The sequence below is a fragment of the Periophthalmus magnuspinnatus genome, chromosome 7, assembly GCF_009829125.3.
Source record: "Periophthalmus magnuspinnatus isolate fPerMag1 chromosome 7, fPerMag1.2.pri, whole genome shotgun sequence".
NCBI classification, from domain to species: Eukaryota; Metazoa; Chordata; class Actinopteri; order Gobiiformes; family Gobiidae; genus Periophthalmus; species Periophthalmus magnuspinnatus.
This window is the reverse complement of record NC_047132.1, coordinates 2,403,827-2,430,208: the sequence shown is the minus strand read 5'-3', so window position 1 is coordinate 2,430,208 and position 26,382 is coordinate 2,403,827. Positions and strand designations below refer to the sequence as shown.

Genomic DNA, 26,382 nt, shown 5'->3' with positions numbered 1-26,382 from the left:
GCTCCAGTGACACCTGGATGACTTTGTGGTATTAAAACATGAAACCATAAAAAAAAAAAAAACTTAATCTATATGAAAACATAAACTGACTTTATTTTGGATCAGTTATAAATCAAAAGTTGAACATTTAAAAAACCCTGAAGTGTTGAAAGACCATGTTTTGCTTCACATTGTCTACCTCAGCTCAGACAGAACCCCATATTTGCAGTACAAAAATAGAGCTGAGCTAACAGTGGACTTTCTTTTACTGGTACAAATACCGGTATTTGGTCTTTCACAGTAAAGTACATCATACAGGCCATAGTGCTACTGTGGCCTGCCTTTGGACAGGGCCTGAATACTGATCTGGAACATCTGGTTTTGCTGATGATTGAACTATAATATAAACTTAAATGAAATCTTCCATTGACTTTAACAACAGCAAAGAGACCCACGTAATGCCAATAAAGAGGATTCCTTCAGACATGACAGTTCAAAAACATTTCCAGTTACAATCATGGTTGCTAACAGTGTGATTGGTACTAACAGTGCAGAGCATAATGTCGAACACAGATGTGTTTAGGGCCCATTAGAGGCAAGAGGAGGCCCCTGGTGGTGGCCTCTGGAGGCAGCCCGTGGGAAGATGGCTGGGACTAGAGCACTGCACTAGGAGTCTTTGAGCAGGCTGATCTGAGCAAAGATCTTGAGCGCTGGTCCTAGTTTGATGTTCATGGTGCCCATGAGGTGGTCCTCCTTGAGCAGCAGCAGAGCCTGGCCGTCAATCTCCTGAGAACGGAACTCCTCTGCAATGTCCAGACAACCTGTGTGCACACACACACACAAATTCAGGTTTTCAGGCATCGGCTTGCATTAATTTCCTGGAGTATCTTAATCTTAAATAATAAATCAGATTTGGGTAATAAGGTCCAACTCCAGAAAGAATTTCACAATTTCAAAAATACTATAGAATACGAAATAGAGGTCCAAGAAATTACTCGAGTAACATATTTCGATTCATTATTTTGAAGAAACATATTAGTGGTCTACCTTATTTCACAAATGTATTTGACATCTGATAGAAAGTATAGACAAAAGACCATGAAAGAGCTTAAAGGAGCTGTATGCAAGATTTTCATTAAAAAATTCATAAACCTGACCCATCTGTGTCCCCAGATAAAAGGTAAACATGTCCCCAGTGGAAGGTATATTTGATTTGAACAATTTTATGTTGATTCATTCATAATTACAAAAACATTGGACATGATGTCCCATTTACCAGTATTTATAATTGCTTTAAACATTTATTTAAAGTTGGTTTAATGTTTTTCTCTGAGCTGAATGGTGACTACCTAATCCTCAGCACCTGCAGTCAGTCATTAATCAGTGCTATTGCAGCTCAAAGAGTGAATTATGGAGATTCTGAGCTTTCACATGAGGCACAGCCTGTCCATATCCTGAGAATGAGGGAAAAAAATAGTATGTGTCCTCTATCTGCAGGTTAAGACACTGGCAACACATGTTCATTTGTGATTATAATACCTTTTTAAATGTTAAGAGTGCAGGCTACATAGCAGGCACATACAGTTCATACAGAAAATACAGCTGACACACATTTGAAAGTCAATATTTTTGATCAAATATTGACCAGGTTTTGAAAAATGTTTTAGAATGGTAAAAATGACCATGGTATAAATTACTTGTAACGAGATGGGAAAACTTCTTTAAAAAATTGTGTGTCTATAGCTTCAACAAAACTGGGCTCTGTTGTTTTATTCTCATAGTGGAGGTCAGCACTGACCTGGGAGAGAGCGAATGAAATCGTACACATGGTCCACGTTCCACTGCCCAGGGTCTGACGGGAGGAGGCCATGGGGGAGAGCACTGGAGCCCACATGGAGGTGCTGAGAGGGGGACGTGTGGGGGGACAGCGGGGATGAGGCTCCGGGGTACGGCAGGTCAGCACACTGGCTGGACTCTCCCTGGGCAGGCTGAGGAGAGTGACAGGATGCAGGCACAGGCTTCTGACCAGAGAAAAATGTTTACTTTAAACGCTGCACAGTATCCCAAGTAGTACTTTTCACTTCAAGTTTAAAAGTCCTCCATTATCCTATCCTCAATAACAAACATTTTTGATGAGAGACACAACACTGCTCCATCATCTGCAAGCATTATATTGCTTTGCCTAGGATGTTCAGTGGTATGGCATTAAATGTATCATGTATTTATTCCGTTACATGTGTTTGTACTACTTAAAAGTACCTATGAAAACTTGCATTTTTTATTTTATTTTATATCTTTATTTATACAGGGAGAGACCAATGATTAATATTCTTGCTGTGAGCGGAATCACTTGTCCGCATATCTGACCTGTAACTTGGCTTGGGGAGTCCCCTGCTTGTCTTCAATAATATAGACATAGATAAAGAGGTTTAATGCCATAAAGTAGAACATGTCACGCAAACCAATATTACATATCCACAGAGACATGTAGGTGGCATATCCACTTCCAGAAAGGTTACATAGTGCAACTTTCAAGCCAGAGTAAAGGTGTGGTGCTAGTCAATCCTCAGATGAATGTAACTTTGTTTGGAGCATTCACCATTAAGCACCAGTGTGTAGGCCTTCGCATTACCTATGTTTGAAAAAGGGACTAAAAGCTTGCATGCTCACCAAGAAAGCTAACTCACTGACCTGCTTCTGTTTCCAAATTGCATGAAAAAGTGTAATCAGTGACAAATGGTCATAAGTCTTAATTTTTTTTAAAATATCAATTGCCCAGCCTTACTTCATTCTTAAAAATGCCTAAACCTGATTTTTTTTCCATGTATTTGAGCTTGAACTGAGCTTGCCCCATTACAGATACACTGTGTAAAATAAGTCAGCTGTCTGCCGTCTGCATGTCTGATAATCAGCAATTGTCTGGTTAGCGTACTAGTTGTGTTAGCTTTCCTGTGATGGCAAATGGAATGGATAATGGTGAGGAATGCTCAGTACAGTAGGATTGGGTGATCTGCACAAAAAGTTATGTTACAAGTTTATAGAGCCTAGATCACAATTTCTATTTTATCGTAATTCAAGTAGTTACTTCAAGTAGTTACTATCTGAGAAGGTAACTAGATCTACCCATTACTCCTGACAGTTCACACTTGACTATGATTGGTTAAATCAACCTGTCACTCACTTTAAGGAGTCTGACCAACAGGAACAGTGGGTGGGCATTAAACACAGAAGCAGTGAAACACCTTAAACAATGGGTGTGTTTAAGATGCTAAAATCCTCCCCTGTATTGAAGGCGAGATCAGACAGGAGAGAGCCAAGAAGAGAAAGTGGCTGAAATCAGCAGGCGGGTGAAGGCAGCAGCAGTTTCCTTTTTTCGCCCCTTCACCCACCGTGCAAGGTGCCTACGTGGCTGTGTTGCAGGTTTGTCCACCTTCACCACCTTGCTCATCTTAAACACACCTAGTATCACCAAAACAGCCCAGATCACACAACCCAGCCCTGTCAGATCACTTGACCTAGCCCTCCTCCTGGACTTACCCTCCTCCTGGACTCCTGGGGACTGCTCCTAAGGGCCGTGTTCTCCCTCTGCCTCTTGATGCTCTCAATGGAGGCTTTGGCGTTTGGGAAGAGCCCCACTCTCTTGGAGCAGCCAACACTGTAACTGCACAAACAGAGGAGAGAGAAACTACTCAGCCTGACCATGTTCTATAGGCAAATAACTTAAGGAGAAAACAAATACAGAATATGGATGTGTTTACAAATACAGCTCTGAAGATTTTAAAGAGGACATTGTAATTTATTTGTTTGTTCACTTTGAACCGCAAGATAAATCTAAAATTGCTTAATTGAGAACCACTGGCTTAATGGCAGAGTTTGGGTACAGACTGGGTACAGACCCAGCATACGTGTGTGGGCTTAGTGTGTTTTGGGCACAGACTGGGCATACGTGTATGGGTTTACCGTTTGGCACAGACTGTTGAGCAGAATCTCTTAGACCTTTTGAAGGCAGAGGCAAAGTCCACCTTTCCACAGAGCTCACAGGTAAGCATGGGCTCCTGCAGCCTCAGCTCTGCACAAAACAAACCACACGAGAAACAAGACAAACTCCATTATCAGGCTACAATTAGCTAAAAAACAAGTCAGTGACATTGATAAAAAAAAAAAAAAACTGTGTCAGTGCATATCTATCTATCTATATGTGAGTCTAGGAGGCATCCAGAACAGAAGCCTGAGCCACCTCAGCTGGCTCCTCTCCACGTGGAGGAGCACTGGCTCTACTCCAAGCTCCTCACGGGAGCGCCCAGCCACCCTGCAGAGGAAACTCATTTTGACTGATGGTATGACCATAGGTGAGAGTAGACCAGAGATTTAAACCTGGACTAAACCTGGGACCATAGGTGACAGTAAGAATGCAGATTGAGCGGTAAATCAAGAGCTTTCCCTTTTGAATCAGCTCCTACACCACAACACGGCCTTGGATTTGGAGAAGCTGATTTTCATAGTATAGTCCAGATAACATTGGTGATTATCAAATTTTGACTATGGTTATTTTTTATAGTTGACTATTGAACATTGAGGTTTTAAACTCTTTTTTTTGTTTTATTTCAATACTGATATCAATAACTCAATGCATAAATTGTCTGCTGATACTCAAACCAATAAGTAAATAAAAGTCCATAACATTACATAACTGTACCAATACTAGCAATAACATGAAGGGCAGGGCATTACCTTTGAGAGGGAGGCAGTCTGTTTTCATGTCCCCTCTGTGTCTCCTCAGGCTAAGGCAGTCCACTGAGAAGGATGGCCGCTCCAGCTATGAACGCAAGCACACACACACTCACAGGTTAGGTTTCCAGCATGTTGTGCTTATCATATATAAAGCTCATTTAGACTGAGTTTGAGAAAGTATTAAAGTCGGTATAGTATTTTTATTTGGCTGTATTTCATAAGGACTCAGAAGTGGGGAATGTAAGTGGATCCAATTTGCTTGGATGCTGATCATGATAAAGTTAGTATGTTTAATTGGCATACTGTATCCTACATTGTGACCTTAGGCTCCATTTCCATGTTGCAACACTACATTTAAGAAGACCCTGGTGCGTCTATATATGCGTGGAGCTGTCACATGTTTGAACTGTGACCAGAACAAACCTTGCTGTGAATCTGGTCTATATAAATGTACACAGTTGTCTGTTCTTACACTGTACGCCTCTCACCAAAGCAACCACCTGTTTTCATCTGATCTCCTCTTCTCTGGATCACCTCAGCCATTCCACATCTCTTTCACTTCTGTACATGTTTTCTCTGTATTTGAATATGTCATGACTTCCACACTGCATGTGCTACTTCACAGAGGGTAAGTATGCAGTGACAGGTGCGGCACTCACGGGGAAGGGCGTGTTTCCTTCTTGGATCACAAAGCCCTCGATGAGGTGGGTGAGGATGTGGGACTTGCTTGGGGGCTGCTCCGGTTTGCGCTCTCCGCTGTGTTGGCTGCTCCCGCTCCCGGAGGTCATGGCGGGAGTAGAGAGGAGGTCAGCAGGCGCAGAGGCAGGCGCAGAGGCAGGCGCAGAGGCAGGCGCAGAGGCAGGCGCAGAGGCAGGCGCAGAGGCAGGCGCAGAGGCAGGCGCAGAGGCAGGCGCAGAGGCAGGCGCAGAGGCAGGCGCAGAGGCAGGCTGGTCACTCGTGTGGTCCTTCCAGAGATGCTTCAGTGCGCTTATGTACCGGATCTTCGTGGGGAAAGTTGAGAGGAGCGCGCACTCCGGCGGGACCTTGTGTCACGGTGGAGCTGTATGAAAATCTTTGAGAAAACATGAGATTACGAGCAGCAAAATGCTCGTGAAGCTAGACCGTTATGCTTCGGTAAAACAGTTATGACAGCTAGACTGGATTTATTCAGTTCGTGCACTAACGTGAAACTAGTGAACTTTTGTGTTGACGTTAGCAAAACCACGTCCACGTGCTCCTTCCCAACAACAAAGAACAAATGTAATGTCATATGTTCCACAGAACGTAGTTTCTCACTTCACAGTCCGGAGCTGTGCGCGCTGCCTCTCAGTAACAATAGTCGAGGGAAGAGCTCTTTGTTCCCCGCTTCCCTAAAGAGCGCTCCCCGGTGTCCCCGGAGCAGCGCGGTGCGAGCCTGTGTGGGCTCTCAGTCCCACTGCTCTAACCGTTGCTCTGACCGCTCCTCTGACCGTTGCTCACCGCCACACGGACCTCCGCTCAGCGCTCCGATTCATTTCACTACAACTTTCCTCCATAAGTTCTTTCTTTAGCGTCAGAGGAGTACAGCCAACACAGTCCTCTTGTCATCATCTTCCGACTCATATCTTTTCACAACAAAAGCATATTGTGTAGGCAGCATAATCCGGGCCAAACTAATGCAGACAGCGCACAGTCTGCGGACACTGACCTAACATAAAGAGCACAAATAAACCGAGCCACACGTGCGACACAGCGCGCACGAGCCAGCAACGCAACTCTGCTCCGGATTGACTTTACTCTGTCTTTTATTTTGAAGGTCAGTGCGGACTGAAAAGAGAGAGACAGAGAGAGGAAAGAGGGAGGGAGAGAAAGACATAGGGGGAGAAACAAAGAGAGAGAGTGAGAAGGAGGGAGGGAGGGAGAGAGAGAGAGAAAGGAAAAAGAGACAGTGAGAGAGAAAGAGAGACAGAGAGAGGGGGTGGAGAGAAGGAGGGGGAAACAAAGAGAGAGATAAAGAACGAGACACAGAGAGAGAAGAGAGAAACAGAAAGACAGAGAGAGAGAGAGACAGAGGGGGAGGGGGGGAGGGGGAGACAGAGAGAGGTGGAGAGAGAAAGAGAGCAGAGAGAGAGCTAGAAGAAAGAGAGGAGAGAAGAAAGAAAGAGGGAGAGAAGAAAGAGAGAGAGGAGAGGGCAGAGAGAAAAAGAGAGATGGGAGAGAGAGAAAAGAGACCAGAAAGAAAAAAGAGAGAAGGAGGTAGACAGAGAGAGAGAAGAAAGAGAGAGATAGAGAAAGAGGGAGAGAGAGAAGAAAGAGAGAGAGAAAGAGAGGTGCGGCCGTACAGTGGTGTGCAGTGGCGCAGAGCCGTGCGGAGCCAGGCAGGGCCGTGCAGGGCACGGGCTCATGTCTCCAGTAGTGGACCTGATGAAAAAAGACTGTTTCGCCTCTGGGACTTTGAGCTCGGCTTCTCTCAAACAGAGGTTCATCAGGAGGAGAAAAGTGGCTCCGGGGCCGCAGAGCCATGAGGACAGTGGGGACCAATTTTGCAGGTAGCTCCAGCTTTTTAGTAGATCTAGTAGATCTAGCCATTTTTTAAAATATCTTCAGCTGTGCATGCACCTCAGACGCAAAAGCATCTGTAGAACTATTCAGGTCTGTGGTGAACGCTAGGCTTATATTTTACGTTTAATTTAGACTAGATCTAATAGCCTAAAATAAATAAATGAATGAATGAATGAATGAATGTATAAATAAAGAAAGAAAGAAAGAAAGAAAGAAAGAAAGAAAGAAAGAAAGAAAGAAAGAAAGAAAGAAAGAAAGAAAAGAAAAGAAAAGAAAAGAAAAAAGGCCAATTCAATAATAATAGGCCTAACTAAAGATATATAAATGGACCTGCTCATGACTTACAAGTTACCGCGCTTACTAGGCCTATTCTATGTTTCATTATTATTATTTTACTTTTTCTGTAGCCCATTTTTTAAAATTCTCTTTACACTTTTTTAACGTCGTGCTCCATTTAGGTGTTTTCCCCTCATACATTTTACATTGCAGACCTACTGTTTAGTCTGCAGCCTGGGCCTAATATTATACTGTTTAAATCATAAATCAAAAGGAACTGTGAACACCCTGTGGATGAGGACATAACAAGGCCCACGAAGAGGATAGGTTTACATCAGGGCGCACGGTGGAGATGGAACACTTCTTTGCGATCTGTTGTTGCTATTTGTGCTCTGGTAAAAAAAAAAAAAAAAAAAAAAAAAACAACCCACAAAAACAAAAAAAACGTCACTATATTAGTTTGTTACTGTTGTTTCTGTATACTCCGCTGCAATGGGCTCTCCCAAAAGCTGCTGATCAGGTTCTACCGTTGTATCACTGAAAGCACTCTCATCCCGCTGCGCATTATGGAATTGGGCCTGCACAGCGCATGGTAAGGGTGGTGGGCTACTCTCTTCCGGACCTCTACTCCTCGCGTCTCCTCACGTTTCCTCACAAGAGCCTCCAACATCCTGCGGCCCTACGCACCCTGGGAACAGCCTCTCCGGCACTCTCCCACTTCAAACGCCCATCACAGGCACACACAGGCAGCACAACATCTTCTACCCACAAGCAGTGGACGTGTTCCAGACACACAAGTACAGATTAAAAAAATAAATTAAATTAAATAAAACGGGCCTCTGGGACACTGGGTGCAATCATTTATTGAATGAATTTATTTCCATTTTATTACCCGGATTTATTCTAAAATCCGAAGCTGTTTTGATCCACCAAAGCCATGATGAACAATAGTAAAGACTTTTTTTTTTTTTGAGAATTAAAAACAGAAAAGTTTGTAAATCTAATTCCAAAAGGCTGTATTATTATAGGCACATTGTCTTCTTTTTTGTGCAGTGAGGGGCAAGCCTTTCCAAAGCTGTCCTCATACAGTGTCCTCCTCCCACAGGTGCCCCTTGGTGGTGGTGTGTGGGCGCAGTCCCACAGTACAGAGGGTCCTGGCTGCATGCCTCCTGTCCCTGCTGGCTCTGCTGGGGGCTGTGGCATCTGACCTCAGAGCTCAGCAGGAGCTGCTTCATTCCACAGACTGTGCCCTATCTGAGCTGACCTCCTGCAGGAGTATGGGCCTGCTGGATCTGGTGGACAGGCTGCAGCACCTCAGGCATATGTGGAGCTCCGGCTCTGGACCAGAGAATGAGGAGAAGGTGATGGAGGCCCTGGCTCACCTCTGCAGGGGCACGCAGGGACTGTCCTGTGCAATGGAGCTGAGTGGTGTGTGCTCCAACATCAGCAGGAGCCTGAGAGAGGAACTTCACATGTCCAGGGATGACCTTCACATGTCCAGGGAGGACAATGACACTTGTGCTTTCTCTGCTGTCATCGCTCAGCTGCTGGAGATGTGGGGGCCTGTCTCTGACACTGTAATGAGAGTGAAGGAGCACCCACATTGGGCACATGTGCTGTCTGTCAGACTGCTGGTATCCTATGAGGAGCTGTATCTACAGCTGGTAGACCTACAGACCAGGCCTGTCCTGGAGGCGTTCCAGCAAAGGTGGACTTATGTGTCCAGATGGTTGGAGCTGACCAGGCTGCTCTCTGTTCCTCTTTGTGAGTGCTGGGCCCAGAACATGGAGGAGAGGGGGAACTCCAGCCTGGATGTACTCACCTTTAAACCATGGGAGCTCCCAGAGGAGCAGCAGTGGCCCCTGGTCTCCTCCTGTGTGGAGGCCCTCAGGAGTACTCAGCACTGTGTGTCTGAGCGGGCACAGAGGGCTCTGTGGCTGGAGGCACGTGCCGTGTCTTCAGGCTTCAGCCAGAGGCTGTGTCTGCTGGGGCTGGCTTGCCTCATCTACCCGCTGGTCCTCTGCTCCTTCAAACAGATGATGGCCTGGATCCAGGACTATGCCCAGAGCCTGAAGGAGAGGACGGCTGATCTGAAGAGGCAGAGGCAGCTGGCAGAGGACCTTCTGCACCAGATGCTGCCTAAGTCTGTGGCCAAGCAACTTCGCAAGCACCGGCACGTAGAGGCTGAGAGCTACGACAAGGTGGGGCCACAACCACAAAGGAAATGATTACTGAAAATATGATTTCCTCAAAAGCATGTTTTACAAAACTATACTTTAATTTGTCATGTACTATACTTTATAACAGTAATATTTGTAAGTACGTGCTTGCTAACCTAATATGACTGACTGTACAGTATGAGATGATAGCACTGCAGGGGCCCAGCGGAGCCGCGGTCTTGTAGTGTGAGGAGTACATCTTGAGTTGGTTCCAGATGAGCAGCACAGACACAGTGCTTTGTTCCATTGTGCATGTAATTGGCTGTAATTGCTGTGCTCCATATTCATGAGCAGATAAAACAGGCTGGAGCACTCATAATTGCACTGTGTTATTGAAGACGCCTGAGACAGCTGTGAGTGGGAGGGACTCAGTACTCCAGTCTGGAATCTTGAATGGAAATGATAGATTTGTCTTTTTCATTTAAAAACTAATTACTGAGTTTGAACACATTCTCCCCTCTATATACTCTATATACTACTCTACATACTACTGTGCTGTGCACAAGGCTGAAACCAGTGCAGACAAGTGTGTTCCACGTACAATGTATTATAATTTTTGCCCAGATATTAATTGATTCAAGTATTAAAAAACTCCTATGGACTCAATACATAAGCTAAATCAAGGTGATGATTTGGGTCAGAACTGTAACATTCTAAAATTATTATTTTGAGTTCAAGATGGGTATTAAGTATCAGAAATGAGTCATATTAGTAGTAGTGTTAGTATTGTGCACAGTACTAGTGTGTAGTCTACACCACACAAACATATCCCATATGTGGCACCAGGATCAGCAAATGTGTGTGTGCAGGTGACCATCTTCTTCTCAGACATCGTGGGCTTCACCTCCATCTCAGCATCCTGCAGCCCCCTGCAGGTGGTGGAGATGCTCAACAACCTGTACATGTGCTTTGACACACGCATCGACTCCTACGATGTCTACAAGGTAACCACAGTCTGCTGCCCCCTACAGGCAGTCTCACTGGACTGTAAGCTCACAAATATGGACTTTCATCTTTGTTATGACTTATAAGGAGGAGTGGAGCATCAGGCAATATCTGTCTCAGTGACAATCTTTACAGTTTGAACAGATAAGGGCCACTTGTGTCCTATGTCCTATGTTAGACATCCAATCTCATTGAAAAATTTTCAAATGACAACCATACAGTAATGTATTCTATATTCAGGTTGTTAAACTGTTTAAGGTAATACAAGCTCTAATGAAAGCCATTTGTCTGTGTGACTTTCCACATGTGTTTCTGCTGTGACAGGTGGAGACGATTGGGGATGCCTACATGGTGGTCAGTGGGCTGCCAGAGAGGAATGGGGACAGACATGCAGATGAGATTGCTAAGATGGCTCTGGACCTGGTGGCAGCAGTCAGACAGGTGCCCATCCCTCACATGCCCACCCAGAGACTGCAGCTAAGGGCAGGCATCCACACAGGTACAGCCCTGCCTTTACGGAGTATTGTCCTCCTCGCAACATTATCACCTGAGTCACATTTTAAAGTCCTTTCTAAGACACAAGGGTCAAGCTTCAAGACACTATGTGGCATTTTTCTTCATTCATTAAGTTATTCAGGTGTTAATGATCTTAATAAAATCAATATAAACATAGTATTTAGTATATATACATATACAATTTAGTTTAGATGAAACTGCTAAATTTAAGCAGCATTCACACTTGCCCTGGTCCTGGTTTAAGCCAAGTTTAGACCTAACCTGGTTTGGTCCTGTTCTAGTCTAGCTCTGGTTTAGTCCAGGTCGGGTTCAATTCTGTGTTTAGTCCCTATTTTGGTGTGGTCAGTATTTCACAAAAGGACAGTGTTGTTGCCTCAATATAGCTTTGTAATCTGTGCAGGACCCTGTGTAGCTGGAATAGTGGGATATAAAATGCCCAGATACTGTCTGTTTGGAGACACAGTGAACACAGCCTCCAGGATGGAGTCAACCAGCCTGCGTAAGTACAGCCCTAGTGTGTACAAGTACTGTGTGTGAGTACAGTGTGTGTGAGTGCAGTGTGTGAAGGTACAGTGTGTGTAAGTACAAGCAATGTGCGTGAGTACAGTGTGTGAGTGCAGTGTGTGTAAGTACAGTGTGTTTATCTATAGTGTGTCTGTGAGTACACTATGTGTGTGACTACAGTGTGTGTAAATACAGTGTTTGTGAATAGTGTGAGTGTGTGTAAGTACATGTCCTAAGTAAGTACATCATCTCTCCTTCACTTCTCACATTAATAACATCACCCGCTCCGCCTATTTTCACCTACGCAACATTAATCGTCTCCGGCCCTCCCTCACTCCACAGTCCACAGCCGTACTTGTACACAGCCTCGTCACTTCCCGCCTGGATTACTGCAATTCTCTTCTCTTTGGTCTCCCACAAAAAACACTCCATAAACTTCAGCTGGTTCAGAATTCAGCAGCTCGCATCATCACACACACCCCACATCACACCCATCCTACAGCAACTTCATTGGCTCCCCATCTCACACCGCATCCAATATAAAATCCATAACCATCCATCCAAAGCCATCCATAACCTTGCACCTCCATACCTCTCAGACCTCCTCCATATTGCCACACCCGCTCGCTCTCTCCGCTCCTCTTCCTCTCTCCATCTCTCTGTTCCCTCAGCCCGGCTTGTCACCGTGGGGAGCAGGGCCTTCAGCCGCTCTGCTCCCCAGCTCTGGAACTCTCTCCCCCCTGACCTCCGCAACACTGACACACTCTCACACTTCAAATCCAACCTCAAAACCCACTTGTTCAGACTGGCATATTCTTTATAATCCACACCTGCCCTGTCCTTTTTCAATGTTTTTTATCTGAATGCTTTTAACTGTATGTTCTTAAATGTTGATTTTAACTGTCTGTATATGTATTGTATTGTAAGGTGACCTTGAGTGCCCAGAAAGGCGCCCTATAATTAAAATGTATTATTATTATTATTATGTGTGCATGTGTGTGAGTATACGCTGTGTAAGTGCAGTGTGTGTGAGTAGAGTGTGTGTAAGTAGAATGTGTGTAAGTACAGTGTGTTTATCTATAGTGTGTGAGTACAGTGTGTGATTACAGTCTGTGAGTACAGTGTGTGAGTATAGTGTAAGTACAGTTTGTTTAACTGCAGTGTGTGTAAGTACACTGTGTGTGAGTACAGTGTGCGTGTGTGTGTGAGTACAGTGTGTGTAAGTGCAGTACATGTAAATACAGTGTGTGCATGTGTCTGTCTGTGTATGTGTGCATGTGTGTGGAGGTGTGTGTGGAAATGTGACAACAGTGTGTTTAACTACAGTGTGTGAGTACAGTGTGCGTAAGTACACTGTGTGAGCACTGTGTGTGTGAGTACAGTGTGTGTAAGTACATTGTGCAGTATGTGAGTACTTTGCGTATGTGTACAGGTACTGTGTGCGTGAGTAGCGTGTGTAAGTTCAGTGTGTTTAACCACAGTGTGTAAGCAAAGTGTGTATGAGTACACTGTGTGTGAGTAAAGTGTGTGTAAGTACAGTGTGTGTAAGCAGAGTGTGTGTGAGTACACTGTGTGTGAGTAAAGTGCGTGTAAGTACAGTGTGTGTAAGCAGAGTGTGTGTGAGTACACTGTGTGTGAGTAAAGTGTGTGTAAGTAAAATGTATGCAAGTACAGTGTGTGAGTACAGTGTGTTTAACTACAGTATGTGTTGTAGAAAAATTACAGTTCTTGATGAAAAGTAATCCATTTGCGAAGCCCTCTGAGTTTTGAAAAACAGAAAAAGGTTTATTCTTTGTTACAGCAGATACAGATAGGACAGGGCCCAGGCCTGCCCTGACAACAGACTGGCAGCCTTTCTGCCCAGTCCGTCTCAGTCTAAGTCCCTTTCTAAATCCCTGTCTAAGTCCCCTAAGCATCTGAACTCTGACTATTTTATACCAGAAAGACAATGCTACATACATTTCAGAGTGACTTTTGTTTCACACCCATGAGATAATGAACTTTTACACCTGAGGACAGGCCAAGACAATGAAGGCGTTCCTGGAGGATGGAGACAGAGCCTTCACGCATGTTAATATCTGGTCTGGGTCTGACAGACTGAAACAGATCAAATACTTTTAAAGACACAACATGAATATACTTACATTTCCATCACAGTATGTAAGTGCAGTGTAAGCAGAGTGTGTGTGAGCACACTGTGTGTGAGTACAGTGTGTGTAAGTACAGTGTGTGTGAGATGCTTGTGTATACTGACGCTGTTGTACAGGCTGATGCTTGTGTATACTGACGCTGTTGTACAGGCTGATCCTTGTGTATACTGATGCTGTTGTACAGGCTGATGCTTGTGTATACTGATGCTGTTGTACAGGCTGATGCTTGTGTATACTGATGCTGTTGTACAGGCTGATGCTTGTGTATACTGATGCTGTTGTACAGGCTGATGCTTGTGTGCTTGTGCAGCTCAGAAGATACACATCAGCTCAGAGACGTACCTTGCCCTGGTCAAGGACAACGCCTATGAGATGCAGCTACGTGGGGAGGTGGACGTCAAGGTACCACAGAGCTCATACTGCTCCCTCTGCCCTCACCAGTGTCCTCTCTGCCCTCACTGCTGTCCTCTCTGTCCTCATGGCTATCCTCACTGTCCTCACTACCCTGACTGCCCATACTGTTGTCCTCATTGTCTTCAAGGCTACCCTCAGTGTGCTCACTACCTGTCCTCACTGTCCTCACCACTGCCCTTAGTGGTGTCCTCTCTATCGTCAATGTCCTCACTGCTCTCCCCTCTGTCCACACTGCTGTCCTCTCTGCTGTCCTCACTTTTGTTCTCACTGCTGTCCTCTCTATCCTCACTGTCCTTACTATTGTCCCCTCTGTCCTCACTGCTGTCCTCTCTATCCTCACTGTCCTCACTGCTGTCCTCTCTGTCCTTACTGTCATCACTGCTGTCCGCATTGCTGTCCGCTCTGTCCTCACTGCCTGTCCTCACTGTCCTCACTGCTGTCTTCACAGCTGTCCCTTCTGTCCTCACTGCTGTCCTCACTGCTGTCCTTCAAAGTCACCTCCACTGACTGAGTCTCTCCAGCCTAAGGCCCCTGTGCTCACTGCTTTGTGTAGATCTATTTGCATTTATTCCACAACAGCAGAATGGTGCTTCTCTGCTGGGCTTTGTGCTTCCCACAGCAGCTCAGCTCTGTGGAGACCAGCCTACATTAAAGCCCCATTACCCCAATCCTGTCAGTATAGATTACAGGCAGCACATTTTCAAGCTTTGTTGTTGAGCAGTTCTTTTGAGTAGTCTAATATCTTGCATGCACAGTGCACACTCAAATCTATTGAACTTAGTGCTCTAAATAATATGAATCTCACACTGGTAGGCTTGCATGGGATCTAGAATAAACACTTCTCCAGTACTGTACGAAGATGTGAGCCTGGTCACCATTGAATCTCTTGGTTTTGAGGTGGGCATGACTGAGGGTGGATTAGCCAATCAGGGACGTGCATGATCTGTCTGTATCAAAACAAATATGCCTGCTTACGAGGAAAAAAGAAAGGGAAAATTATCACAGTGAACTGATAAACCTGGCAGATCTCTGCAGAATGAATGAACAAAGCTCTAAACTTTGTTTTCTAAGGTGAGAGAAATGTCAGTTTATTCAAAATAATGGATGACCAATGAGCATGGTACTGTCTGAATCTGTCTTGAGGCGTGGCGAAGGGAGTATTGACCAGACCAGGTATCCTTTTGTATAAAAAATACAGACATATGCTGTTCTGGATTTGCCAGGACACTGGTGGGCAGCAGTAATGCTGAAGTCTGTTATCTGTGGTCAGCTGTCAAATGTGCACCCTCATGTGGTGGCTTGTATGTTTCAGGGCAAAGGTAAGATGAGCACTTACTGGCTGGTGGGCCATAAAAACTACAGTGTTCAGAACGACAGCCTGGTGTGCCACTGGAACCCCAGCATGGCCCGAAAAAAGAGAGGCACAGCGGGCAGCCAGGCCTCTGTCACCACGGTGAGTACCACTGTCCAGTAATTATCACGGAGTTTTTCTGACCAGTCCAGTAATTCTCATGGAGTTTATCTGACCTTTGCATGTGCCCACTATCACTTCATAGAGCTTATCTGTCCTATGTATGTCCACGATCACATCATGAAGCTGATTTGTCCTGTGCCTGTGTCCAGTCCTCAGCCACTGTGCAGAGCCTGACTGACAACATGCCCACCCCTGTGTCGCTACCCTCACCAGCCAATCAGACACCTCCACACCCTGAGTCATCCAATCAGGCACCTTCACATCCTGAGACAGCCAATCAAAGGGCAGGTCTGGGTGTGTCAGTGCAGATGGAGACCTACGGAGGCAGCTATGGCACACTGGGCTCCATGGTGGGGGGACTCCAGGGGGGAGAGGGAAGCCCAAAACCTGCGAGACCAGCACCTAATGACAACCACTCACCCACTTGACCAAAGAGCCACATGAACAGGAGATCATTACGTTATGTTATCCACATTTTCTGGTGGATGTTCTGCCACCTGCTTGTTTCCATTGAGATAGTTTTTCCTTGAATATTACACATTAATGGTCTATTAGAGCAATAAAAACACCCATAATTGAAAACAGATGCCAAAACAATGCCATACAGTAAAATATTACAGGAAATGCAATGTCCCATGAATCAGAGCTTCTATCAGAAAAGTTACATTGTGCACATTTAATACACGGGGGGGAAAAAAAGGTTGCTGATATTGTTTATGGACAGAGTAGTGCTGTTGCTTGTCTGTAGCTAAGGTTTAAAGGTGCTATTTGGTGTAATGTAAATGTGTGAATGTAAATTATTATAGATTAGATTAAATTATGCTGTGAATATTTCTTAATTCTTTGAATGATCGTATGAAGCCCTATACTTAAAGTGTGACTAAACACATAAACTTCACCCACAACCATACTTCAGATAGAGCTGCTAAACTGGACAGTACCTGGAGGGCTAAAGGGGAGGGAGAAGAAGGAGGAGGTTTTTTTTTTTTTTCTGGAGGATATAAGGGGAGAGTAAGGGGGAAAGATTGGAGAGGTCTGGAGGACTAAAGGGGAGAGAGAGGGGGAAGGAGGGGTGGGGTCTGGTGGATTAAAGAGGAGAGAGAGGAGGGAGGAGGGGTGGGATCTGGAGCTGTAAGGAACACTGTGCAGTCGAGTGTTTGTAAACAGAAATGCCTGGCTGTAGTCAGAACAGTCCTGTGTCACATAGTACTTGAAATTGCAGTGGCCACTAGAGGAAGACAAACACAAAGCTGCTAATTTATTTAGTTTGCATTTAAATGGCCAAAAAGGAATGGGAACAGTAGGCATTGCTATCAAAATACGATAGATTTAGTGTTCACATTAGGTGAACACTCAAAATAGCTCATTGGTATCACTGTGGGGTCATTCAATTAGTTTTAGTCATGGGGTTCATTCTTATACTGTATTTATCCAACCACACACTGAATATTAACAACAGACATCTAACCTGCCTCATTTCAGTTTAACACTAAAGCGATACAAGAGGATATGAGGGCATCTGACACACAGTGATATAGGAGGGTGAGAGAGCATCTGACACACAGTGATACAGGAGGGTGAGAGAGCATCTGACACACAGTGATACAGGAGGGTGAGAGAGCACCTGACACACAGTGATACAGGAGGGTGAGAGAGCACCTGACACACAGTGATACAGGGGGGTGAGAGAGCATCTGACACACAGTGATACAGGAGGGTGAGAGAGCATCTGACACACAGTGACATAGGAGGATGGGAGAGCATCTCATCGATTCGTCTATGGTACGTGATGTCGCCATCCCACGGGCTGAAACCGAGGGCCACCCTAGAGCTCCAGTCGTGCGGACACATTCACTGTGATAGTGCACACTGGCTCCAGCGGCATTAAATTATAACAGTCTGAGGTGTTGGAAAATTATTTCAAATCGGTTATAGACACAGCGCTGAAGTCGGGAAAACAATGCGTAATATCAGGTCCAATTCCATCTCCTAGTTTCGGTGACATTAACTTTTAGTCGGATCCGCCAACTTCACGTCTGGCTGAAGGGTTATTGCAGTGCTCTTGGAATTCCTTTTGTGGATTTCACCTAGAATAACTCGTAGAAATGAAAGAAATTATCGAAGGTCGTGTAACTTCGTTGACATCAATATTACTAATAATAACAAACCTAATTCTCAGGCGTCAAATCAATCTCAATCGAACACAAATAAAGCTATTATCCCTAATAAGCTACCAATATTTGATATGCAAAACGTCAAAATAAGGAAGGAACTGGGAATTATACACATGAATGTGCGTAGTATTATATCTAAATTAGATTACATTAAAGTCTGGGCAGATCAAACAGACCCAGATATATTTATATTTTCTGAAACCTGGTAATCAAACCAAATAAGTGATAAGGAAATCAATATTGGAAACTATAAAGTTTTTCGCTGTGACGGGCAATCTAAAGGCCATTTATGTCAAAGATCACCTGTCTGTGGATCTTCTATTCTCCTGTACAAAGCCTAAATATTTCCAGTATTTGTCTGTTTCTGTTAGTTATGCAAATGATCCTGATTAAAAAAATGGCTATTGCTGGTATTTATCGTACCCCTTCAGCCCCTAAAAATGCTCTTAATGATCTGTTCATGATGCTGTCTAAACTAAATTATAAGGCCCTGATAATGGGTGATATAAATATTAACGGGCTGGAGAAAGAGTCCGAAACTTTGAAAGACCTATGCAATGGCCTAAATCTTACACAATTACAATATAACACATTAGAAGAGAACAGCACTGTATGAAGTCTATCTATAAGGGACTACTTCAAAAACTGACAGAATACCTCGCCTGCTTGTTAATCACTGATATTGGAACGTTTAATACCAAATCACGTGACTGCATAAGGCTGAGGACGAGCCGCAACAGAACTGAAATGGGGAAGAGGCTTTTAACTGTTTCGCTTCACAAAATGGAATACACTCCAAGGAAAAGCAAAACCGGACACGTTGGTAACACAGTTGCAATTTAATAATCTGATATTAATATCGCCTGCAATTGTTTTTGATGTTTTATATGAACTTTTTGATTGTTTTTTCAGTTTGTTTTACCACAAGAGGTCGCTGTCTGACTAAAAAGAACCGAGCTGAGCGCAATTGAACAGAGCCCCCGTGACCCTGACCTGACCTTGACACCTCGCTCTGGCCCTCTGCGCGCTTCTGCCGGGAATTTTCCACAGTATGACATTAAATGTATTGATCATGGACCTGTAATTTGGCCTGGTGGTGCTCCTATAGGCCTGTGAAATTTAAAGATATCAATTTGAAACTTGTTCTGTAGTTATCTTATTAGAATCTTATTTAGTATTTTAGTATGTTTTGGAGCTAACACTTTAATAAATCAGACTGAGAATTAGATATCAAAAATCCTTCTTTTGGTTTTCAAAATCTTGTTATGTACACGACTGTAAAGTGTGGTGTGTATATAGGAGCTGTTTTACGGGGTGATTCTTTTGTCCCTAGGGGAGAAAAATGCATGAATGCTACATGTCCCTCATAACTCTGTGGCTGCCGGTTTATTAAATTAAATATTAAAACATCTTTTGGTGCAGAGTGGATCATTTTGTTGTATTCCACATGAAGAAACGATACATACAGGGGACATTCCAAGCACAGCAGTATTTCAACTTTATAAAAGCAGGTAGGTATCTTGTACTAGAAAAAGTTACACAATGCACCTTCAATAATAACCGAATTAGGTTCAGCAAAAGAAAGTTGAGTTGTGTGCTTCTGATATGAGTGGCGCGTTTTGTGCGCGCGGAGGCCTGCTGGATGGCCCTGTGAGCACGTGTATCCATTGTTTTCCAGAACAATGACCTGTACCCTGTATTAGACAGGAGTTCTCAGGCACAGACTCATAATGAGTGCAAATATTCCCCTCTGACTTGCCTCGCGCCGTGCCGCCCACGCGGAGCGCGCTCTCGCCCGTCAGCCACACTCACTTGTCGCAGTGGAGAGTGAGGTCATTAGGGAAATGGCTGTCATGTCGCAGTCCGGATAATAAAGCTGTCACAAGGCTCTGCGTGGACGTGCGTGTGGACGTGCACAACAACAACATGCTTTCTGCGTGACTCACTCTGCTTTCCAGGGTGTGTGCGTGCCGTGTAGCGGCGAATGTGTCGACAAATCCAAAGAAAGACAGCCCGATAGCAGACGGAAGCATTCGGTCACGGCCTCATCAATAGACTCATTAGACTCTGTAATGACAGAAAGCCACGCCTACAAGAGAGAGGAGCCGTGTTCACTACAAAACCCGAGTCTGTGTCATACAAACTGGAAGGGGGGAAAAATGACTATTTAAGACGTGATCTACTATACTTTTAGCCTATAAAATAACACTTTGCACAAACTGCTCCAAAATCCACCAAATCCTCATGAGAGCCAAGATGTCATCTGTTCAGGTGAAGGAAAACACTCACAAGCTGTACTGTGGACTGTCACAATAGAGGCAAAGCACTGTCTTGCCCAAGGACATCAGCAGTAGATTATGCCGTGGTGTGAGTGGGCACTGAACACAGAGGAGCAGGGAGCTGTCTCCTGTCCACACCTCTGGACACATCCTTCTAATTAGGTTGAAGAGAGTAGCTTCACAGGGACAGGTGGACTGGAGGACAGGTTCTTACAGCTTACAGCCCTTCTTAAACCCATGTCAGCTTCACCCTGCTGCATACATGCCTCAGTGAATATGCTACAGAGGCTGCATACCACAGTGAATATGCTACAGAGGCTACATACATGCAGCAGTGAATGTGCTTCAGAGGTTGCAAGCCACAGTGAATATGCTACCAAGGCTATATACATGCCACAGTGAATATGCTACAGAGGCTGCATACCACAGTGAATATGCTACAGAGGCTACATACATGCCACAGTGAATATGCTGCATGTCACAGTGACTGGTGTGGTACCATGGGTACTGAGCCCAGCAGGACACTGCTTTATAGCTGCGTCATAAAGAGCTTTAATGATGCGATCAGCAGTAGGTCACTCTCATTACTCCTGTGGCCTCTGTGAAAACACAAAGGCAAATAGGTACAATGCTCCTCCCACACAGCCTCTGCACACTGCCTCTGCACACTGCACACCTCCTGAGAAGAACGCCTTTTTATTTAGCTCCTTTCAGCTACACAAAGCACATCACCCTGCATTACTCAGTAACTGCAGCCACAGCAATGGCCTTCCACACACTCAGTGCCAGTCCCAGCATTGGACCTGAGCATGTAGGGGTCTTCATCCAGAATGTCTTCAAAATGTTAGAGTTAGACATTTTATTCTGTTTTCTAGTGAATACAATGTTATCCAGTTGGCTAAAGTGCAATATAAATTTTGGGTTCTCATCACATGAAATGGATGAAGTTTCTTGTCTAAAGCCAGGTGTCAACTGCAAAAAAAAAGGTGATCTTACAAGATTGTTGGATATGACATTACACGACACATGGAATTTAAATCATACTGCATCACACTGTGATGGTGCACACAATCAGTTGTGGTTATGACAAAAAAAAGAGTCCAAGCTCAGTGTGGTAATGTTTTTGCAGTTTTACCGGTTAGGTGAGGCTTGCCCTAGACGTTAGCAATGTTTCCACATTTATAATGTTTGTAAATTAAAAGGAATCAGTGAGAGATCCCATTCACAAGGGAGCTCTCCTGCTGTTACTGAGGAGTGCGCATGGTTACTGTGGGCCACAAACATTGATCACAAACTCAGTGAGAGGATGGCTCCTTCAAAATTTCAAAACAGCAAACACGCTTGATAGCCGTTGCAGTTTGTCTTTGTTCATACAACAATTTTAAGTTTGATCTTTTTTCAGTCTCACCTTGAGACTTACGACTCTGTTGTAACGACTGACAGGAGGGACCAAAGAGACAGAACTCAGGGGAAAGGTTTAACAGTGTTTATTTACAGATTTTCAAAGTGCAATATGACGGTAGATCGCTCAGTGAGTTGAGAGTGTTTGCTGTAGTCCAAGGGTAGAAGTGGGAGTAGCAGAGTCTGAGACAAGATGAATGGTACCGCTAGAGAAGACCAGGGTTGGAGACTGAAGAGCTGAGCGGATCCAGTGAGCGGGATCTGGTGTGGAGCAAAAGTATCCAATTCAGCGGGAGTCAAAAAGTGAAAAAAACTTGTGATGATACGATCTGTGTCGAGGCTTTGAAGTTGGTGTCGAGTAATCAGTAAAAATTCAGGCGAAGTGTGGTTCGGAGCATGGTTTGATGACATAAGCGATGACGTTCGAACCTTCCTGAAGCACCGTACCACGTGACTGATTCAGGAAGTGGTTTGCTGGCTTGGAGCATGAACCGTGTGTCATTTGAAATATAAGGCACAGCGAAACGCAATGGAGTCGACACGCACATCTTGTGTTTGGTGCTTGGTTATTATCCGAGTGTTCAAAAGATGGAACCAGTGAAAAAAAAAAGAAAGTTTTCCCCTGTTTGGGAGTACTTTGACTTGATCACTCCCAACAAGGTTTGTCTTATATAATAATTATAAAATTACACAATGTCTGTTCAGGGCTCACAAAGTATAAACCATTTTGTGCGTGTGTGTGTTTGCCACAGGTGAAGTGTCTCTTGTGCTCCAGCGAGCTGGGGTACAGTGGGAATACCTCAGCCATGCTAAGGCACCATAGAGCCCTGCATCAGGACACCGTGTCATCTGGTTCAAGCTCTGGTAAGCTATTCTGGGTGCAATGGAAGTACACATTATACTTTGTCACTGCTTGAGAAAATTAAGACATTTGTATATGTACTTAACGTCTTAGATTATAAAGTTATTTTAATTGTCTTTTGTTGAGCCGTATTCTTTTAAGTAATTCTTTTGTTTTTCAGGGGAGAAGTGTGATATAATGGAGGCATTGATTGCCATGGTAGTGGAGGATTGTCTGCCATTCTCTATTGGAGATGGGAGTGGGTTCCAAAAATTTGTGTAATCACTGAATTCATCATCACCCCCTGCTCGCCAGGTGTGAATTTAAATATATCGAGTACAAGTGGTTCTACTATTGCTTTTGAATTGTATTTATTGCTTTGATTTTCATCTTATATTTAGGCCCTGAAAGCGATGGTGGAAAAAAATATGATCATTCGAAGAAGAAGGCTAAAGCCGATGTGATGAAAGCATCATTAGTGAGCCTTACCTCAGACATGTGGACCTCCATCAACACTGATGCATTCCTTGCCATTACTAGCCATTTTTTTGAAGAAAAAAACATGTTACAGTCTGTTGTGTTAGATGTTGCGCACTTTCCGCAATCACACATGGCCTTAACTTTGGGGGGTAAAAAAAGACCTTCTTGTACAGTGGAGCATCAATGACAAGGTCACCTGCCTAGTCACGGATGGAGCTGCAAATATGGGTGCATGTGCTAAAGAAATGGTAGTTCACCATGCCATCTGTGTGGCGCATTCATTGAATCTGATTGTCAAAAAAGCACTTAATTCTAATGAAGAACTATCAGAAATAAGGGACAAAAGCAGGAAGATCATTGGATACTTCAATACATACATTTAATATGCTCCAACCGGTTCCCTTTTCACGAAAGGGAACCAGTTGGAGCAGCCCTAGCTGGCTTGAATACTGACATTTCTCCTCTCTCTTTCCAGCAACATAATTTCAGATTCTTTAAAGGTTCTGGCACCATTCAATGATGCAAGAATTGAGTTATCAGAGGAAAAGCGTGTGAAAGCGTCTAAAGTCATCCCTATGCTGGCCATGCTCCATCATGCTCTGGAAGAACAGGAAATAAATTTGGGCACTCCAGAGGGCATGGCATTAGTGGGACATCTAAAAAAAAAAAAAACAGCTAAAAGAAAAAATCTTCAATTTGCAATCTCAAAATATTTTATCTCTCAGCACTATACTGGATTGAAGATTTAAAAAACTAGGTTTCTTGAGTCCACACAAAGCTGCTCAGGCAGAAAGACGACTGATCTCTGAATGTGCTTCAGCTATAAGACGCACTTCAGCCTCTACTTCGGCCTCTGCTTCAGCCTCTACTTCAGCTTCAGCATTGTCATCTGAAGTTTCACAGCCACAAACATGAGGTAATGCATATGGTATATGAACTTTTTTCGATATCGTGACTCAGACTGTTTTCTTTCTCAGGAAGCAAACTGTGGCATCGCCTAGACAGATCCATTCAGCAAAGTAAAACTTCCACATCTACATCACTGACAGTAAATGCAACAATCAAAGTACAGAAATACCTGGCAGAACCAAACACGGACAGACAGGACCCACTGCAGAACTGGAGAAAGCAAAGAAATAAGTTTCCAAATTTATTCACACTAGCTGTCACGTACCTTTGCACTCCAGCTTCATCTGTGCCTTGTGAGAGGATTTTTTTCCAAAGCAAGAGAAATCCTCACAAAAAAGAGAGAAACTACTTTTTTTCTTTTTTTTCTTTTTTTTTTAATAAAAAACAATGAAAAATATTGGGGTTTAATTCACTTTATTTAATTAGAAGTACTCCTATAGTACTCTTAAGTAATAATCATGTGTTTCACTGTGGTCCTATCACTGGTTTTGTAGTACATTTGTTCAATTGTTGGTGCTGAGGTGGAAACTAGATTGTAGTACATTTTGTTGACCTCTTGATGGCGCTATAGAGTAAATGAATCCTAATGAAGTGTCGGTACATGTGTCGGCATAGTTGACTGAATGTATTGATGCTTCATGGGGCTTCATCTCACCATCACTAAAAAAAACATAGCAAAGCTAAGTGTACCATAAAGAAACGCATATCATCTGGTGCTGAGTGTCACATCCTGGCTCCTCTTATCCTCCCCAGGTGCAGCTGATTGCGGATTAGGTCCAGGTGTGCATGGGAGGAGCCAAAATCTCCGCCCAGCTCCAGGCTCAGTCACAGAAGGGAGAAATGCAAAAAAATGGCAGGATTGACACGGACCATGACAGACTAACAATTTTTAGCTACATGCATTCTGACTGTATAGCTGTAGTAGAACAACGGCATCTGTGTGCTCTCTGACTGTAGAACTGTAGTAGAACAATGGCGTCTGTGTGCGCTCTGACTGTAGAACTGTAGTAGAACAATGGCGTCTGTGTGAGCTCTGAAGGTAATAGAAGAGTTCGACAGTTTGTGCCTGCCTTAACTGTAGAACTGTAGTAGAACAATGACATCTGCGTGCGTCCTGACTGTAGAACTGTTGTAGAACAATGGCATCTGTGTGCACTCTGAATGTAGAACTGTAGTAGAATAATGGCATCTGTGTGCGTCCTGACTGTAGAACTGTAGAACAATGGCGTCTGTGTGAGCTCTGAAGGTCGAACTGTAGTAGAACAGTTCAAGAGTTTGTGTCTGCCTTAACTGTAGAACTCTAGGACAGTGGTTTCTGTGTACTCTCTGACTGTAGAACTGTAGTAGAACAATGGCATCTGTGTACGCTCTGACTGCAGAACTGTAGTAGGACAACATGGTGTCTGTGATGGTCAGGGCCTTTTTTGTCCTGCACTGTGCACTGAGCGAGTTTCCCGCTCTGAAGTGTAACTTTTAAATAGCCCATGCTCATGCTAAACATATGCAGCTGACATATGCATGGCCTGCTGCACCAGAATAGCCTTATCTTCTCCAGGTGCCACTAGAGCAGCGACACCACCCCAATAGAGCAACACATGGATGAGGTAATATACAGGGATCAGCCCAGGGCAGGAGTAAGAGGACAGGAGGAGGAGGGCAGGAGCAGGAGGCTGGTCAAATGCAGGAGAGGCAAAGGAGAGCACGACAAAGAAGAGGAGGAAGGTGGGGCTAAAGAGGCTTGGCTTGCAATCACCAGCTATTACACTCTCCTGACCACAGGTCATCTCACTGCCAAAGAACCCTCCTCCACTCCTCCTTCTCCTTCTCTCTCATCCTTGCTCCTCCCATCTACACCTATCACCTCTTCTCTCCTCCTCCTTGCTCCTCTCTACTCTTTCTCTACTCCTTCCAATTCTGCCCTCCCCTCCTCCTCCTCCTCCTCCTCAGAGATTACAGAAAAAGTGCTGTAGTCAGAATGGCCTTAGGGTGCAGTTGTTCGGACTGTGCTCCAACCCGGTCACCCGCATCGGTCCCTGCCTCCGCCCACATGCTCAGGACTATTCTGGGCCCAGCAGTCAATCATTAGCGTTGCGTGGAAATAATTATTCTGGAACAGGAACAAGGGCAACGAAAGCAAAATTAGAGCAAAATTAACCATCCATGATTTCAGATGGACATGTGTTGTTTCCTTGACAAATATTTCAGTTTCTGTTTTTTGTTGGTCTCCTTTTCAAGAGGAAACATGCTAAACTGTTCCACCTTGCGACATCATTAGGTGTCCACTCCTTCACCAGGCCCATTTATTTTAGAGATGCCCTCACTGCACAGCAAACTTTTATGTTAGTCACAAATATTTTACCATAAAGTAACATTTCATCACTCTTTAATGTGCCAGTGAGTTCTTGCTGCTGGCATTGGGTTCAAACATAAGGCCTCAGATAAATGTCCTTACTTTAATCGCTATGGCAGCAGTCCTCACTTAAAGGTGCCTTATGCAACTTCTCTGGTGAGGAGGTCTTAAAAGCACTGTACTTGATTTTTACTGTCTC

At 44.2% G+C, this 26,382-nt stretch overlaps 1 protein-coding gene across 1 annotated transcript; it reads right to left on the bottom strand.

Annotated features, from left to right (window-relative positions):
* Window positions 1–72: 72 nt before the first annotated feature.
* Window positions 73–6,434, bottom strand: LOC117373582 (polyhomeotic-like protein 2). Its single transcript, XM_033969643.2, has 6 exons — window positions 5,370–6,434; window positions 4,711–4,795; window positions 3,940–4,048; window positions 3,517–3,640; window positions 1,778–2,000; window positions 73–800 (listed from the first exon to the last, which is right to left on the bottom strand). The coding sequence occupies exons 1-6, from the start codon at window positions 5,496–5,498 to the stop codon at window positions 646–648; spliced, it is 825 nt and encodes a 274-aa protein (XP_033825534.1). The 5' UTR covers window positions 5,499–6,434; the 3' UTR covers window positions 73–645.
* Window positions 6,435–26,382: the final 19,948 nt, after the last annotated feature.

Bases quoted from the DNA above. Each gene is read 5' to 3' on its own strand.
- LOC117373582 (XM_033969643.2), bottom strand. From the start codon at position 5,498: ATGACCTCCGGGAGCGGGAGCAGCCAACACAGCGGAGAGCGCAAACCG. The intron at 2,001-3,516 runs GTAAGTCCAGGA...TTCTCTGGTCAG, and splicing joins CCCAGGAGTCCAGGAGGAGG to AAGCCTGTGCCTGCATCCTG. The intron at 801-1,777 runs GTCAGTGCTGAC...GTGTGCACACAG, and splicing joins TTTCATTCGCTCTCTCCCAG to GTTGTCTGGACATTGCAGAG.